The 15,529-nt window shown below is 53.7% G+C and overlaps 1 protein-coding gene and 1 long non-coding RNA gene across 13 annotated transcripts; one reads left to right on the top strand and one right to left on the bottom strand.

Annotated features, from left to right (window-relative positions):
• Positions 1-2,099: 2,099 nt before the first annotated feature.
• SIGLEC10 (sialic acid binding Ig like lectin 10) lies at positions 2,100-14,771 on the top strand. 12 transcript variants are annotated; one of them, XM_086688367.1, is made up of 12 exons: positions 2,100-2,243; positions 2,324-2,704; positions 3,034-3,144; positions 3,415-3,462; positions 3,595-3,858; positions 5,194-5,241; positions 5,373-5,630; positions 5,717-6,001; positions 6,311-6,404; positions 6,500-6,647; positions 9,225-9,541; positions 10,168-10,305. In XM_086688367.1, the coding sequence occupies exons 1-11, from the start codon at positions 2,207-2,209 to the stop codon at positions 9,507-9,509; spliced, it is 1,959 nt and encodes a 652-aa protein (XP_086544493.1). In that variant the 5' UTR covers positions 2,100-2,206; the 3' UTR covers positions 9,510-9,541; positions 10,168-10,305. The 12 variants fall into 12 exon arrangements, 10 of the variants coding, with proteins under 10 accessions (XP_086544493.1, XP_086544489.1, XP_086544486.1 ...); XR_015244431.1 differs by having other exon boundaries at positions 2,101-2,243; positions 2,860-3,144; positions 9,225-9,559; positions 10,281-10,417; XR_015244432.1 differs by having other exon boundaries at positions 2,101-2,243; positions 2,860-3,144; positions 9,225-9,559; positions 10,168-10,294.
• LOC147573777 (uncharacterized) lies at positions 10,109-14,828 on the bottom strand. Its single transcript, XR_015244446.1, has 3 exons — positions 14,750-14,828; positions 10,495-10,671; positions 10,109-10,249 (listed from the first exon to the last, which is right to left on the bottom strand). It is a non-coding gene; the product is annotated as an uncharacterized LOC147573777 (long non-coding RNA).
• Between the last annotated feature and the right edge of the window lie 701 nt (positions 14,829-15,529).

Here is a 15,529-nt window from a genome sequence, read left to right as displayed (position 1 = left end):
TATCATCTTCCACAACTAAGTACAATCTGAAAATCAAAGAATTGTCTGCACACAATCAGGGCAAGCCCATGTCAAGACCCAGGCCTCCCTCCTCTCTGGGAGGCCCCTCCTCTGTGAGCTCCATGCTGTGATATCTCTAGACAAGAGCCTCCCCTGGGAAAAGGGACCCTGGCTCTCCCCCAATAGAGCCCAGGTTGGGCAGTGGGGACCCGGATCAGAGTGCAGAAGGAGGTGGGTATTAGGGGCTGGGTTGTGCCCCCTTTGCCCCGTTCATATGTTGAAGCCTTAACCCCAGTACCTGCGAATGTGACTGTATGTGGAGATAGGGCCTTTAAATGGGTAATTCAGTTAAAGCAAGGCCATAGAGCAAGCTCAAATCCAGTATGCTGGTGTCCTTCTTTTTTTTTTTTTTATGTTTATCTATTTTGAGAGAGAGTGCAAGCAGAGAGGAGGCAGAGAGAGAGGGAGAGAGAAAGCATCCCAAGCAGGCTCCGTGCTGCCAGCCCAGAGCCTGACTTGGGGCTCGATCTCACAAACTGTGAAATCATGACCTGAGCTTAGATCAAGAGTTGGCCGACTGAGCCACCCAGGCGCCCCAGGACTGGTGTCCTTCTACGAAGAGATCAGGACACAGGCACACAAAGAGACATGGCCACGTGAGAGCTCAGTGGGAAGATGATGTCTACACCCCAGGGAGAGAGGCCTGGGAAGCAACCGACCTGTTCTTCCAGCCCTACTGACGCCTTCATCTTGGACTCCAGCCTCCGAACTGCGGGCAAGATGTTTTCTGTCATTTGAGCTGTTCTGTCTGTGGTGCTTTGTTACGGCAGCCCAAGCACGTGACACGAGAGCGAGGACAGAGGTGGCCACAGGTCACCTCCTCCGGGAGGCCTCTTCTGGTTTCCCAGGAAGAAGTGACCACGCCTTTGTCGTGAACATCTGTCCCAGCATCGGCTGGGGGGTGGCAGCGAGGGGGAGCAGTTACGAGCACTTCAGTGCTTTTTCATTTCTCAGAAGCTTCATTTACCAAACTGGGTCCCCTTGAGGTCAGACACCGTGACTGATTTGCCTGTGTCCTCAGGAGGCCGCGTGGCACCTGCACACACCAGGTCCCAGGCACGGAGGTTGACTGTGGGGGCAGGTGCTCCCATCACGACAGGTATTACCAGCAGGTGCATCCAACCTTAGGGCAGAAGAAGAAGGGGAGGTTGAGAGGTGGACAGAGGTCTTGGCATGGGGGCTTCCGGTGGACCTGGGGGCGGAAATCAGCGAGCCCTCCCAGTGAGGAGGAAGGGGTGGGACTGACACCAGCCTAGGGGTACCAGATCTGGCAAATAAAAACACAAAGGCGCCCAGTTAAATTTGCATTTCGGATATGAACGCTGAATAATTTTAGTATAACAATGTCCCGTTGCGATATTCGGGACATACTTCTAAAAAAAAAAAAAAAAATCATTCATCCTTTAACTGAAAGTCAACTTTAACTGGGGCACCTGGGTGGCCCAGTCGGTCAAGTGTCTGGCTTCAACTAGGGTCATGATGGCACGGTTCGTGAGTTGGAGCCCCTGATGGGGCTTTCTGCTGTCAGCACAGAGCCCGCTCCAGATCCCTTGTCCCCCTCTCTCTCTGGCCCTCCCCTGCTCTCTAAAGTCAACTTTAACTGGAGATTCTGAATTTTAACTGGCAAGACCCGTCAGCCCCCCACCTCCCACAACCCCCTTCCTGCATCCACTCTTGCTGTTCCCCACTGCCCTCCTTCCCCAGGGGCCCCTGTCTGAAGAAAGGCTCATTGTACACTTTCACTTCTGCTTCCTCAGCCACCTAAGGCCCAGCGGGAGAGCCCCGACCCTCCACCCACCCAGCCCCCATGGCCTCACCCACCTTCCACTCCCTCCCCCCCCCCAGGGGACCCCCAGAAGGACCAGCTCTGCCATCCCGAGCACCAGGCAGCCTCCCCCCGCCCCGCCCCACCCCCAGGAAAGATTCAGAGTCCTAGCGGGTGAGGTGGGGCTGGAGAGTGACAAGATGGGGCGCCCGGGGGGGGGGGGGGGGGGGGGAGGGGGGCGGGAGCGAGTGGGGGTGGGGCTCAGGACCGGTCACCTGGCCCGGGGTACAGCTTTCGCAACTGGCGGTTCCCCTTCCTCAGTGGAGGCGTCCGGGGGACGAGCCTGTGTGAGGGCAGGTCCAAGTGCACCCTCGTGCAGAGATGGCCCTGTCACTGCTGTTGGCCCTGCTGTGGGGCGGTGAGTGGGCCACGGGGCCAGAAGGGGCCTGGGTGGGGGCACGGGCTGGGCTTGCAGCTTGAGCCCTCTGTCTCCTTCAGGGTCTCAGGCTCAGGCCCCAGGATTCTCCCTGCAAGTGCAGAGCGTGGTGATGGTGCAGGAGGGCCTGTGTGTGCACGTGCCCTGCACCCTCTCCTACCCCCGGATAGGCTGGACGGAGGACACCCCCGCCCTCGGCTCCTGGTTCGTGGTCGGGACAGACACGAACAAGGGAAGACCGGTGGCCACAAACAAGTGGGATCAAGTGCAAGGTGGCTCCGGGGGCCGGTTCCAGCTCACTGGGGATCCCCGGAACCGCAGCTGCTCCTTGCTGATCAGAGACGCCCAGGTGGAGGACTCGGCACAGTACTTCTTTCGGGTGGAGAGAGGCAGTTACGTGCGGTATAATTTCGTGGAGAGCCCGCTCTATCTGGAAGTGACAGGTATGGACCGGGCTCCAGCAGGACTGGGCGGGAAACTCTCCTCCTCCCTGCCGTTCCCCACCCCCCCCACACACACACACTGTGGGGAGCAGATCAGGGGTCACCCCTGTAGCACCCCCTCCCAGGGCTAGGATTGTGCCCTCTCTTTGCCCCAGCCCTGACACAGAAGCCCGATGTCTACGTCCCAGAGACCCTGGAAGCAGGGCGCCAGGCGACACTCATCTGTGTGTTTAACTGGGCCTTTGAGGAATGTCCAGCCCCTACTTTCTCCTGGATGGGGGCCGCCGTCACCACCCCAGGGCCCGGACGCAAATCCTCCTACTTCTCAGTGCTTTCTCTCACACCGAGACCCCAGGACCACGGCACCCACCTCACGTGCCGGGTAGACTTCTCCAGAAAGGGCGTGAGCACAGAGACAACCGTTCGACTTAACGTCACCCGTGAGTCTGGTGGCCAGGGCATCAGGGTGTGCAGACGGGCACGGCGGGATGTGGCCGGCGGGGCATCCAGACAGGTCGGTGGGGAGTCGCATCACGCTGCCTCGGCCCTGGGAGGGGCTTGGGGACGCCATCTGCTCCCCAGCCACAAGCATCTTTGACACCAGTTTGTCACTCGCCTCCCGGAGGATATCACTTCGCCCCGAGGGGGTTCCCTCTTACTGCCAGGAGCCCCACGGTCCTCCCCCAAGCCAGGTCTCAATCTTGTTGCAGATGTCCCCAAAGACCTAGTTATCAGCGTTTCCAGAGCCAAGGCATCAGGTACGTATTGAGGGCCTGGGAGGGTGGGGCTGGTCCTCTGCGGAGGGTGGAGGCGAGGGAGACAGAGGGCGAGGGAGACTCTGTTCCTCCTTCAGCTTCTCTCTCTCTCTCTCCCGGCTTCTGTCTCTGCAGCCCCAGAGCCCCAGGGAGACAGCCCGGATCTGGAAGTCCAGAAAGGCCAGTTCCTGCAGCTGGTCTGTGCTTCCGAGAGCCAGTCCCCTGCCACCCTGAGCTGGGCCCTGGAGGACAGAATCCTTTCTTGGTCTCACCCCTGGACCCCCGGCCCCCTGGCTCTGGTGCTGACCCGGGTGATGCCTGGGGATTCAGGCTGCTACACCTGCCGAGCAGAGAACGGGCGTGGCTCCCAGAGCCGCACCCTGAACCTCTCCGTGCAGTGTGAGTGTGACCATCAGGAGCCTGGTTTCCAGAAAGGGAGAAGGAAGAGGGGGGGCTGGGGCTGGGGGGCAGGGCCCCGGAGCTCGAAAGGGACCTGGAACCCCAGGCTGAGGGGGCTAACAATTCTGATTCCAACTCCAACGTGGGTTTTCCACCACACCACCAAACAATTCTCTGATGCCAGCTGGGTGTTCTGCAACTCAACCCGGTTGAACACTGTCTACCTGGAGGTGGTGGCAGGTCTCACAGGTGAAGGGCTCGGTCCCGCAAGGTCCCCCCCCCGCTCCTTGGGCCCCCACTTCAGAGGCCAGTCACAAGCCAAGCTGACCAACTGGCTGTAGGTCGGAATTTCCCATGACCCCCCCCCCCACCTTGAATTCAATCGATTTGATAAAATGGGGCACAGAACTCAGAGGAACACTGCACTTACTGGATGGGGGGTTATTATAAAATGATACAACAGCAGACAGAAGAGATGCGTGGGGGGCAAGGCCGCTGCCCGCGTACCTCCCCGTGTTCACCAGTAGGGAGGCTCTTCAAACCCCATTCTCTTGGGTTTTTATGGAGGCTTCAACACGGAGGCAGGATTGACCAAAGCTTTGGCCACTGCCGTCCGATCCCACCTGCAATCGCTCTCCCTTCCCCGGAAGTCAGGGCAGGGATGGAAAGTCCCAAAGCTTCAGTCACCGAGGTTGGTTCTCTGGCCACCAGCCACCCCCCCCCCCCAGGTGCTTTCCAACGGTCCCCTCATTTACATCAACCCAGGTGTGGTTTGAAAGGGGTTTGTTTTGAATATCAAGACACCTTTATCGCTCTTGTCTTTTAGGAAATTCCGAGGGTTATAGGAACTCTGTGCCAGGAAGGGGAGAGATATGTATATTTATTTAATTTTTTTAAGTTTATTTATTTTGAGAGAGAGAGAGAGTGTGCGCGTGTGTGTGTGTGTGTGTGTGTGTGTGTGTGTGTGAGCAGGGGAAGGGCAGAGACAGAAGGAGACAGAGAATCCCAAGCAGGCTCCATGCTGTCAGCGGAGAGCCCGATGTGGGGCTTGAACTCACAAACCTTGAGCTCACGACCTGAGCCAAAACCAAGAGGCAGACACTTAACTGACCGAGCCGCTCAGGTGCCCTTAAATATTTTATTATAAATCACAACCATAGAGACCAGCCCTTCTTACCAGTCTGTTCCCTTGGGCCACTCAGTGGAGAATCAGTCACTAGGTGATTCCATGCTCGGCCAGCAGCCCTGCCCTCTTTGTCTCCAAGGACCGTTCTCTGCCCTGAGGGAACCCCCCCTCCCCACCCTTCTAGAGCCGGCACCCTGTCTCTGTTTCAGATGCCCCAGAGAACCTGAGAGTGATGGCCCTACAAGCAAACAGGACAGGTATGAAGGGGGACAGAGAACCTGGGGCCTCTTGGTGCCACACCGGGGGCCTCGGCGTCTGGAATGCTGCCATGCAAAAGGGTCCCTGTGCCCTCAGCTGAGCCTCTGAGCTTGCCTCTTCCTTCCCGCAGTCCTGGAAAACCTTGGGAATGGCACGTCCCTCCCAGCCCTGGAGGGCCAAAGCTTGCGTCTGCTCTGTGTCGCCCACAGCAACCCCCCAGCCCAGCTGAGCTGGGCCCTGCGGGGACAGACTCTGAGCCCCTCCCAGCCCGCAGACCCCGGGATCCTGGAGCTGCCTCAGATACAAACGGAGCATGAAGGAGTCCTCACCTGCCGAGCTCAGAACTCGCTGGGCTCCCAGCACGTCTCCCTGCTTCTCTCTGTGGTCTGTGAGTGTGGGGACCCCCGGGGGCGAGACGCCCGGGGCCTGGGGAGCAGAGGCGCCGCTGACCCTGCCCCTCCCCACCCCCTGCAGGCCCCCCGCGGCTGCTCGGCCCCTCCTGCTCCTGGGAGGGCGAGGCGCTGGGCTGCACCTGCTCCGCCCGAGCCCGGCCGGCCCCCACCCTGAGCTGGCGGCTGGGGGAGGGGCTGCTGGAGAAAAACCACAGCGACGCTTCCTTGACCGTCACCTCCAGCTCCGAGGGGCCCTGGGCCAACAGCTCCCTGAGCCTCAGGGGACCGCTGGGCTCTGGTCTCAGACTCAGCTGCGAGGCCCGGAATGCACATGGGGAACAGAGCGCCGCGGTCCTGCCGTTGCCAGGTCTGCGGGCCAGCTGGAGGCCCCACCCCCACCCCCGACGAGTGGAGGCTGAGTGGGGGCAGGGGCAAGGTCCTGTGGTTGGAGCAGGACCTGGGAAGGTGCACGTGGCACCTGCGGCTGGGAACGCAGAGGGCAATCCAAACTGGAAGGCCTGTCGCCTGGGTCCGGGGCGCAGAGGGGTTTCCAAAACTTGGACAGAAGGGGTTGCAGATAAAACTCCTGGAATGGGAGCTGGAACCTGAGCGCCCGGTGGCAGGTGGGCACGTTAACGGGGGAGGCTCAGAGCTGGCTGACCGTCTCCTTGCACAGATAAGAAGGGACTCCTCTCAAAGGCGTTGGGTAGCGGAATATTTCTGGGAATGGGCATCACGACGCTCCTTTTCCTCTGCCTCATCCTGGTCACGTGAGTTAGGAGCCTGCGCGATGGGGTGTGGGATCCGGGGCTGGGGACCGGGGAGGTGCCAGGGCGCACAATCAAGGGGCTTGTTCCCCGGGCAGGAAGACTCTGAGGAAGAAACAGGCCCAGGCAGGGACTCCGGCCCACGCAGGGACTCCGGCCCAGGCAGGGGCTCCGCCGAAGCCCAAGGCCACGCGGAGAAGCACGATCCTGGACTACATCAACGTGGTCCCCAATCCTGGTCCCCTGGTGAGTGGCTCCGTGTGCTGTCTCTACTTTCCCTGCTCAGACTCCCGGCCCTCGCCCCTCCCCTGCCCTGTCCCAACCCTTTTCCCCCAAGGGACATCAAGGTGGAAAAGGTATGGGTGTTGGATTCGAGTCCTGTGAGATCTTGACCAAATCACTCGCTCTCTCTGAGCCTCCATTTCTTCCTCTGCTTCCTTCGAGAGCTGGTTTGAGGATGAGAACACATCATGCACTTGCTCAAAATGTAGCGGCTCGCCCGTTCTTATCACCCCGATGAGGTTACTAATTCTAATTAATGATGTGATCATTCTTAATATCATGGAAAGTCCGTGTATTTAGTGATTAAGAGCGCGGCTCTGAAGTCAGCTCGTCCGGGTACAATCTTGGTTTTATCGCGGTGTGTTCTTGGACAAGTCTCTTAACTTCTCTGTGCCTTAGTTTAAAATGGGGGAAATGGGGGCGCCTGGGTGGCTCAGTCCTTAAGAGTCTGACCTCAGCTCAGGTCATGATCTCATGGTCTGCGAGTTTGGGCCCTGCATCGGGCTCTGTGCTGACAGCTCAGAGCCTGGAGCCTACTTCAGATTCTGTGCCTCCCTCTCTCTCTGCCCCTCCCCTGCTTGCTCTCTCTCTCTCTCTCTCTCTCAAAAATAAACATTAAAAAAATTTTTTTTAAAGAAAATGGGAGAAATAGTAGTATCTATTACGTAGGATCATTCTAAGTACTCGCTATGCTCATGGTACCTGTAAACATTTAGAATAGTAGCCGGCACCTAGTAAGTGTTCTACAAATGCCGGATAGTTTTAGGAGAGAACATTTATTTGTTTATTTACTTATTTATTTTTATTTTTACTTTTTTTAAGTTTATTTAGAGGGGAGGTGCGCATGTGCACAAGCAGGGGAGGGGCAGAGAGAGAGAGAGAGACAGAGACAGAGACAGAGAGAGAGAGAGAGAGAGAGAGAATCCCAAGCAGGCTCTCTGCTGTCAGCACAGAGCCTGATGTGGGGCTCGAACCCATATCAGACCATGACCTGAGCCGAAACCAACCGGGCCCCCCCCCAGGCACCCCCAGGAGAGAACATTTGTATGCTGATGACTCCAAAACTTGCATCTCTCAAACTCACCCTTGACCTTTAGACTCCTATCCAAGGTCCGGGCGGCATGTCTGTTCGAGTGTCTAACAGGCATCTCAGATTTAGCCCGTCCGAGTCGAATTTAGGACTAACTCCACTGCTTATGCTCTCCACGCGGCCCGGCTCGGCAAACAGCACCACGTCCGCCCGGCTGCCCAAGCCCGTCTTTCGCTCCTCTGTCCTCCACCACCCCACGATCAACCCATTAGCAAGACCCCTTCCAAATACACCCAAACCGCCTCTGCCGGTTCTGCCACTTCCTGTGTGTGCCCCCCTGCTTCCGCTCTCGCCGCCCCAGCTCTCTTTCCGTGTGCATGGTATCCTTTAAAAACCCAAATAGGGAGGCCCCTGGGTGGCTCAGTCGGTTAAGCATCTGAGTCCTGATTTCAGCTCATCATGATCTCACCTTTGGTGAGTTTGAGCCCAGCATCAGGCCCTGTGCTGACGGTGCAGAGCCTGCTTGGGCTTCTCTCTCTCTCCCTCTCTCTGCCCCTCCCCTTCTTTCTCTCTTTAAATAAACTTAAAAAAAAAAAAAAACCCAAATAGGGACAACTAACCCCCGTGGAATACTACTCAGCCATCAAAAGGAACAAATGATTGAAAGAAGCTACTGGTTGAAAAAACCTTAGAGACAAAAAAAAAAAAAAAAAAGGAACAAAGAAAAATGCCGATCTCCAATGGTCACGTGTGCAGGATTCCATGTTTATAACACCCTGCAAACGATCAGACTGTAGAGACCGAGGACAGATTAGTAGTGGCCAGGGTTAGGGACGGGAGGGCAGTGAGGACTAGAGAGGACCAGCAGGTGGGGAGAGCTTTGTGGGGAGGAACAGTTCTGTGTCTTGACTGTGCAGTGGGCTGCATGGATCCGCCTGTGTGTGTTCGCTCTGGCTGCCATAGCAAAGGGCTGCAGCCGGGGTGACTTAAACCACAGACGTCGTTTATTGTTTGTTCCTGCCCCAAGATGTAATCCTAGTTCTTTTTTTTTTTTTAATTTTTTTAATGTTTATTTATTTTTGAGAGAGAGAGAGAGAGAGAGAGAGTGCCAGCAGGGGAGGGTCAGAGAGAGAGGGAGACCCAGAATCCGAAGCAGGCTCCAGGCTCTGAGCTGTCAGCACAGGGCCCGAGGCGGGGCTCGAACTCACAAACCGTGAGATCATGACCTGAGCCGATGTCGGTCGCTTAACTGACTAAGCCACCCAGGCGCCCCAATCCCAGTTCTTAATTAGTGTCTGGTGCATGGTGAGCTCTCGAGTATTTGTGGAAGGAGGGAAGGAAGGAAGGAAGGAGAGAGGGAGAGGAGGGGAGGGAGGGAAGGGAGGAAGGAGGGGAAAGAGAGAGGGAGGAAGGAGAGGAGGGAGGGGAGGAAGGGGGAGGGAGGGAGGAAAGAGGGGAGGCGGGAAGGAAGAATAGAAGGAGGGAAGGAAGCCTGGTTGTTTCTCTCCCAGGCTCGCAATCGCAATCGGAACCAGAACCGGAAGGCCATGCCGAGCAGTCCTTCCCAGGCCTCTCCTCCAGGCGCTCCCTCCCAGGAATGTAAGAAAAACCAGAAGGAGCTACATGCTGCTCCCCACACTTGTCCAGGACCCAGATCATCCACGCAAGCCTCAGAATCAGAGAGTAACCAAGAGAATCTCCATTATGCTGCCCTCACCTTCTCGGGCCTCAGACCCTGGGACACCCGGGAGGCCAAGGACACAGGCCCGGAGTACGAGGACATCAAGTTTCACTGACGGTCTCCCGGGCTGCAGGGCTGGGATCCGGGGTAGGCGGAATGGAGAGGGTGAGGAAGACGAGCATCCTCTCTCTCTCTCTCTCTCTCTCTCTCTCTCTCTCTCTCTGTCTCCCTCACCCTCTTGGTCTCCAAGCATGGGTCCTCCCATTCCAGCGTTCCAGACCCGATCATTTGGAAAAGCTGGACGCATCTCTCTGGATGCACTATTATGAGAGGCAAGAGAAATCTTCTCTGCCACCCCCCCCCCCCCCCCGCAGCTGATCACACCGGCTCAGTTTCTCAAAGGTGGGAGGGACTTTAAAGGCAATTAACCTATCATCTTTGCGGGGTCAGCCAGCTAACCTCACAGGTCAGGTCTGACCCGCCGCCTAATTTCGAGCCAAGAGTGTTTTCCACATTTTAAATGGTTGTGGGGAGGGGCCAGCTCAGATGGGAGAGCTTACAACGCCTGATCTCCGGGGTGGTGAGTTCAAGCCCCAGGTCAGGTGTAGAGATTACTAAAATAATAATACTAATAAACTTAAAAAAATAAATTGGAGCGGGGAATCGAAAGCAGAAAAATGTTTCCTGATATGTGCTAAGGATATGAAATTCCAATTCCGGTGTCCATAAATAAAGTTTTATTGGATCACAGTTGCGCCCATTCTTTTATGCAGGACTCTGGCCCACGGCAGGCAGAGCTGAGTCCGAGATGTCTGCTGTCTGGGCGTCTGCAGGAAGAGTTTGCAGAATCTTCACCTAAAGTAAACACAGCCACTTATTTTTACAGAAGAGGAACAGAAGCAGATGTTCAGAGTGAGCTCAAGAGCAGCCACCGCAAAGATGTCCTGCTGGGCGACAAGACAGGAAGTCCCTCAGGGCAAGGACACCACGTGGAGACTGGGCGCAATTGTGCCCTCCAACGCATGAACCTGAGGAAGAACGATCGCAGGAGGGCATGGTACTGGGAACCCTCTCAAAATGTAATGGAAAGCAAAGCTCACCATGCACTCTGAATCGACCAGCCGGTGAAGAGAGAAGATGGGTCTATTTCTCCGAGGGGAGCAGGTCCTTCCTCCTTCCCCAGAAGTCAGAGTCCTAATTGCTTCACAGAAAGCTCTCATGGGGGATGGTTGCTACTTGCCAGGCAGAAAATTGAGGAGCCCAGAAGAGATGTTGGCCTTTGCATTAAAAAAAAAAAACAAAAAACGTTGGGGGCACCTGGGTGGCTCAGTCGGTTGAGCGGCCGACTCTTGGTTTTGGTTCAGGTCATGATCTCCCGGGTTGTGGGTTCAAGCCTGGCATGGGGCTCTGTGCTGACAGAGCGAAGCTGCTTGGGATTCTCTCTGCCCTCTCCCCTGGCTCTCACCCTCTCTCTCTCTCTGTCTCTCTCAGAAATAAATAAATAAACATTTAATAAGTAAATAACAGGGCACCTGGGTGGCTCAGTTGGTTAAGCGTCCAACTTCAGCTCGGGTCGCAATCTCATGGTTCATGAGTTTGAGACCTACGTGGGGCTCCATGCTGACAGCTCAGAGCCTGGAGCTTGCTTCGGATTCTGTGTCTCCCTCTCTGTCTGCCCCTCCCCTGCTTGCACTCTCTCTCTCTCTGTCTCAAAAATAAATAAACATTTTAAAAATTTGATAAATAAATAACAATAATAATAAAAATAAAGCCACACTGGAGAAATCTGTGGAACCAAGAGCATGTCCACACCCCAACAGCTGCCTGGCTCTAAAAATCTTTCCCCACTGCTTTGTCATCCTGCCTGAAGGGGGCGCTCTTGAGCGAAAAGGACTCGGAGCCTTGGGGGGCTTTTGGCTGGACTGGGACATAAAAGGCCCATCTCTGACCATGCTTGTGGTCCACAGGGTCAAGAGCTAAAGAGCAGGGAAAGGGTTAGAGGGGAGGGCATATCATTTCAAAGGGTGACAGCTTCCACGAAGAGGAAGGAGCTGGTGGTGGACAGGTTCATGTTTTCCCAGGTATTTGGCTAAGGTCCTGAGGCTTTGTGTCCTGAGAGAGAGAATAACCGGATGTTCGCAGACAAGCCCCGCTTCACCTAAACCCTCTCAAATTCCAGAGCTATTGATCTGTGGAGACATTTGTAACACGGACTAACACATATTGAGCACTTACGCCAGGCACTTCGGTGAATGCTTATTATATTATCCCACTCAACACAGAAACTCTTAAGGGAATTTTTGACTGGGGAAGTCTCCCTTCATCTTGCCAGATCCCAATTAACTGGTTCATATAAGGCAGCCCGAAAAGGTTCAGAACTTTAAGAAAGAACAGATGTTAATCCAGAAGAATTTAACAAAACCTCTTAATTTGTCTACCCAAGGTAATCGTCAGTACTAATGAGCTGAGGGGCGCCTGGGTGGCTCAAGACAGTTGAGCATCTGATGTTTGTTTTTTTTTTAAGTTTATTTGTTTATTTATTTATTTAGAGTGTGCGGGAAGGGCAGAAAGAGAGGGAGGGAGAGAGAGAATCCACACTGTCAGCGCAGGGCCTGATGGCGAGGCTCGAACTCGCGAACCGTCAGAACGTGACCTGAGCTGAAACCAAGAGTTGGATGTTCAACGCACTGAGCCACCCGGGCACCCCAGGCATCTGCCTCTTGATTTTGGCTCAGGTCATGATCTCAGGGTCGTGGGATCGAGCTCTGTGCAGGGCTCCACATTGAGCATGGAGCTGGCTTAAAATTCTCTCTTTCTCTCCCTCTGCCTCCTTTCCCTATTCATGCTCTCTCTCTCTCTCTAAAATAAAGTAATAATAACATAATAATAATAAGCTGATTCTTGCACTGGTTTCTTAGCCACTACTGGCAAGATTTATCTAATTCTGTTCATCCTTTTAGGGACTAAAGATCCCTTCTCTCCACCCCCACCCCCCACCATAATCTTAGAAAGACAAAAACAAAAAACAAAAAGCAAATCGTCCACAGTGGCCAGCTGCGTGGACACAGTCTGGCCGCTGCTTCCTCCAGAGATGAGGTGACAGACTTTCTCCCTCTCTCTTTTTTATTGTTTATTTACTTTTTTTTTGAGAGAGAGAGAGAGAGAGAGACAGAGTGTGAGTGGGGGAGGACAGAGTGAAAGGAGACACAGAATCTGAAGCAGGCTCCAGGCTCCGAGCTGTCAGCACAGAACCTGAAGCAGGGCTTGAACTCACAGACCTCGAGATCATGACCTGAGCCAAAGTCAGTCGCTTAACAGACTGAGCCACCCAGGTGCCCCTGGGCTCTCCTCTCTTTATACCTGAAATGATTGACAGGACTCCTGTCCAATCACAACTTTTCTCCTCATTCGAGCCACTAAGAGGCAGGTTCTGACTTTTCTCTAATACAAATGTTACAAAGAAGTTAGCATGTAAAAATTTTGATGACTTAGGGCCAGATGTGAAAACTGAAGACCAGCTCATAACTTTTTTCCTTTTATTAATCACAGCTTACAAAACTTCCTTCTTGTGAATGAAATGGCCTGAGCTTTGTGGTACCAAGATCTCCTGGTGACAGTTTAACAAATCACTCTGGTTCTCAGATGAAGATCACTGTGCAGCAAATAATGAAGAGGGAGAAAGAAAGGGGAGGGGGGAGACTTTGAGATGGAATTTTCCAAGGGTTTCGTGATGCAGATATTATGATCTCTGCTTTATAGCTGAGCAGACTGAGGCACCGGAAGGCTGCAGACGTGCCCAACACCACACGATTAGTAAGATTCAATCCCAGGCAATCTGATTCCCGAGCCCAGGCTCTTAGTCATGATCCTATATGGGCCTCCTGGTGAATTGTTGACCGGAGGTGTGGCTGGGCACCTGGGTGGCTCGGTCAGTTAAGAGATTCTTGGTTTCAGCTCAGGTCATGATCTCACGGTTCATGAGTTGGCATTTCTCTCTCTCCCTCTCTCTGCCCCTTCACTCTCTCTGGAGCTCTCTCTCTCTCTCAAAGCAAATAAATAAGCTTAAAAAAAAAAAAGAGGTGTGGCAGGTACAGCACATGGGAAGGACAAAGGATTTGTCCTTGTGTCCAGATTCTACCACTTACTAGCAGAGTAAGTGTAGGCCAAGTGATTTTCCCTCTCGGAGCCTCTATTTCCCCCTGCATTCAAATGACGGTAACACCCTTGCTCAAAAGCGGGTTGTAATGACTGAATAGAGACTGTAAATATAGTGTATAAACTGTAAAGCATCATTTAGACATTAACTATGCTTATCTGAGTACAACGAAGTAGGATTATTTAAGTATGGTGGAGAGCCTTCAGAAGAACAGAGAATTTATCTATCGGGATCCAAATCTCACGTTTGTTGAATGGCAACTATAATATGTGAAATCTTCTCAGCTCGTAAGAGGCTGCCCATTTGCATTAGCCATGGTGCCCCAGTCTGCAGGGGGGTTGCAAACAGCTTTGGAGAATAAGATACAGAGCGAGGGCGAGCACTGTGGTCACTGTCTCCCGTGCTTTCTGTTCTTCCTCCCACAGTCACCGTAGGAGCCCTGATTGGGCTGTTATTGGGTAGCTGGTGATACACCAGGGAGACCCCCTCAGACCTGTTTTGCCTTCTTCAGTGAGCCAACGCTCCTGGGACAGCATGAAGTACAACAGTGAATTAGGTGCAAGGATTCAAGTTGGCCACTAGGAGCCAGTATACACATAGTGAGGGAATTACGGACTCGGTTTAGGATCACCCAATGCAATCCCCTCATTTTAGAGACGGGGCTTAGACAGAGGGACAGGGTCTTGCCTAAGGCCATGCGGCAAAATGGCGGAAGTGAAACTCCTACCCAGCCAGGTCCTAGAATGGATGAGCATTGATTGCACAGCATGAATCCCTTTTAACAAATTTGGAGCGGGGAGGATGCCGGAGGGGCTTCTGTTTCCATTCCTGTACCCCCAAATCCTGCTATGAGAGCCACCTTTCAAAGTTTGTATGACCTAGGAAATTTCTTTTTTTTTTTTTGTAAGTTATTTATCTATTTTGAAAGAGAGAGGGAACAAGCGGAGAAGAGGCAGAGAGAGAGGGAGAGAGAGAGAATCCCAAGCTGGTTGGGCACTTTCAGCTCAGAGACCAACTCGGAGGTCTCAGTCTCGCAAACCGTGTGATCATGACCTGAGCTGAAATCAAGAGTTAGATGCTTCACCGACTGAACCACCCAGGCGCCCTGACTTGGGAAATTTCAAGAGTGCGTTGCTAGGGCAACAGGTTTGGCCAGGGGTCACTAACTTTGAAATATGTGAGCTAAGGTCCTGACTTACCAATAACGACTTGGGACTCGGAGGGAGCGAGGACGGTGTTATCCGGGACTCTGGGGAAGGGCAACGTTGTGTAAATGAAAATATGAATGACAACAGGCTTGGAGGCAGAAGACCCAGCCTGGACTTTCCCCCTTGTCACGTAGTCTCTATAACCAATTCATTAGGAGCTATCAGCCCCAGGAAGTATAAATACAAAACAGCTCTATGTTTCTGATCACTGATCCGATCATTCTCTCTCAAAACATTTTTTTCTCAGGTCATCTGACTGGCTCAGTCAGTGGAGCATGTGACTTTTGATCTCAGGGTCATGAGTTCAAGTCCCTATTGGGCATAGGGCCTGCTTTGAAAAAAAAAAGAATATTTTTCTTCTCAGCTCCTAACTATGTCTCAGATACTCTGCTCAGCCTGGTCTTAAGCCTTCCCTTCAGATTCCTCTCCATCCAGTAGCGGTTCAAGCTGGGACTTGCCTCCTTGGAGAAGAGAGGGACACCAATCATCCTGGACACATCTTTTCTCCATCCCCATTTAAAGCCCCGATTTCCCAAAGTTTGGGGGCCTAGAGGAGGGATGGGCATGGGGACAAGTGACTCTTGACCTGACTGGCCACAGCAGTAGCTTCTTGTCGGCTGAAGCCTTCTCCGGGCTAACCCTGGATGCGTCCAAAGACTGGCTCTCTTGCGGAGCAAGAATGTGAGAACCTGAGTGGGTCCAGTGAGGTTTTCTGAACTCCTCCGTTTTGTTTCGTTTTGTTTTTTTAATTTTATTTTTTTTTAAGTAATC

This window comes from Puma concolor, chromosome E2, assembly GCF_028749965.1.
Source record: "Puma concolor isolate L17-30 chromosome E2, mPumCon1.1.hap2, whole genome shotgun sequence".
In the NCBI taxonomy this organism is placed as follows: Eukaryota; Metazoa; Chordata; class Mammalia; order Carnivora; family Felidae; genus Puma; species Puma concolor.
Note: the sequence above shows the minus strand (reverse complement) of the source record. Positions and strands in the feature narration are given on the sequence as shown.

What these genes read in the sequence shown, in the direction of transcription:
- SIGLEC10 (XM_086688360.1), top strand. Translation starts at nt 2,207, where the DNA reads ATGGCCCTGTCACTGCTGTTGGCCCTGCTGTGGGGCG. An exon ending in GTTGGCCCTGCTGTGGGGCG is followed by an intron (nt 2,244 to 2,323) that starts GTGAGTGGGCCA and finishes TGTCTCCTTCAG; the next exon opens with GGTCTCAGGCTCAGGCCCCA. An exon ending in CCTGCTTCTCTCTGTGGTCT is followed by an intron (nt 5,631 to 5,716) that starts GTGAGTGTGGGG and finishes CACCCCCTGCAG; the next exon opens with GCCCCCCGCGGCTGCTCGGC.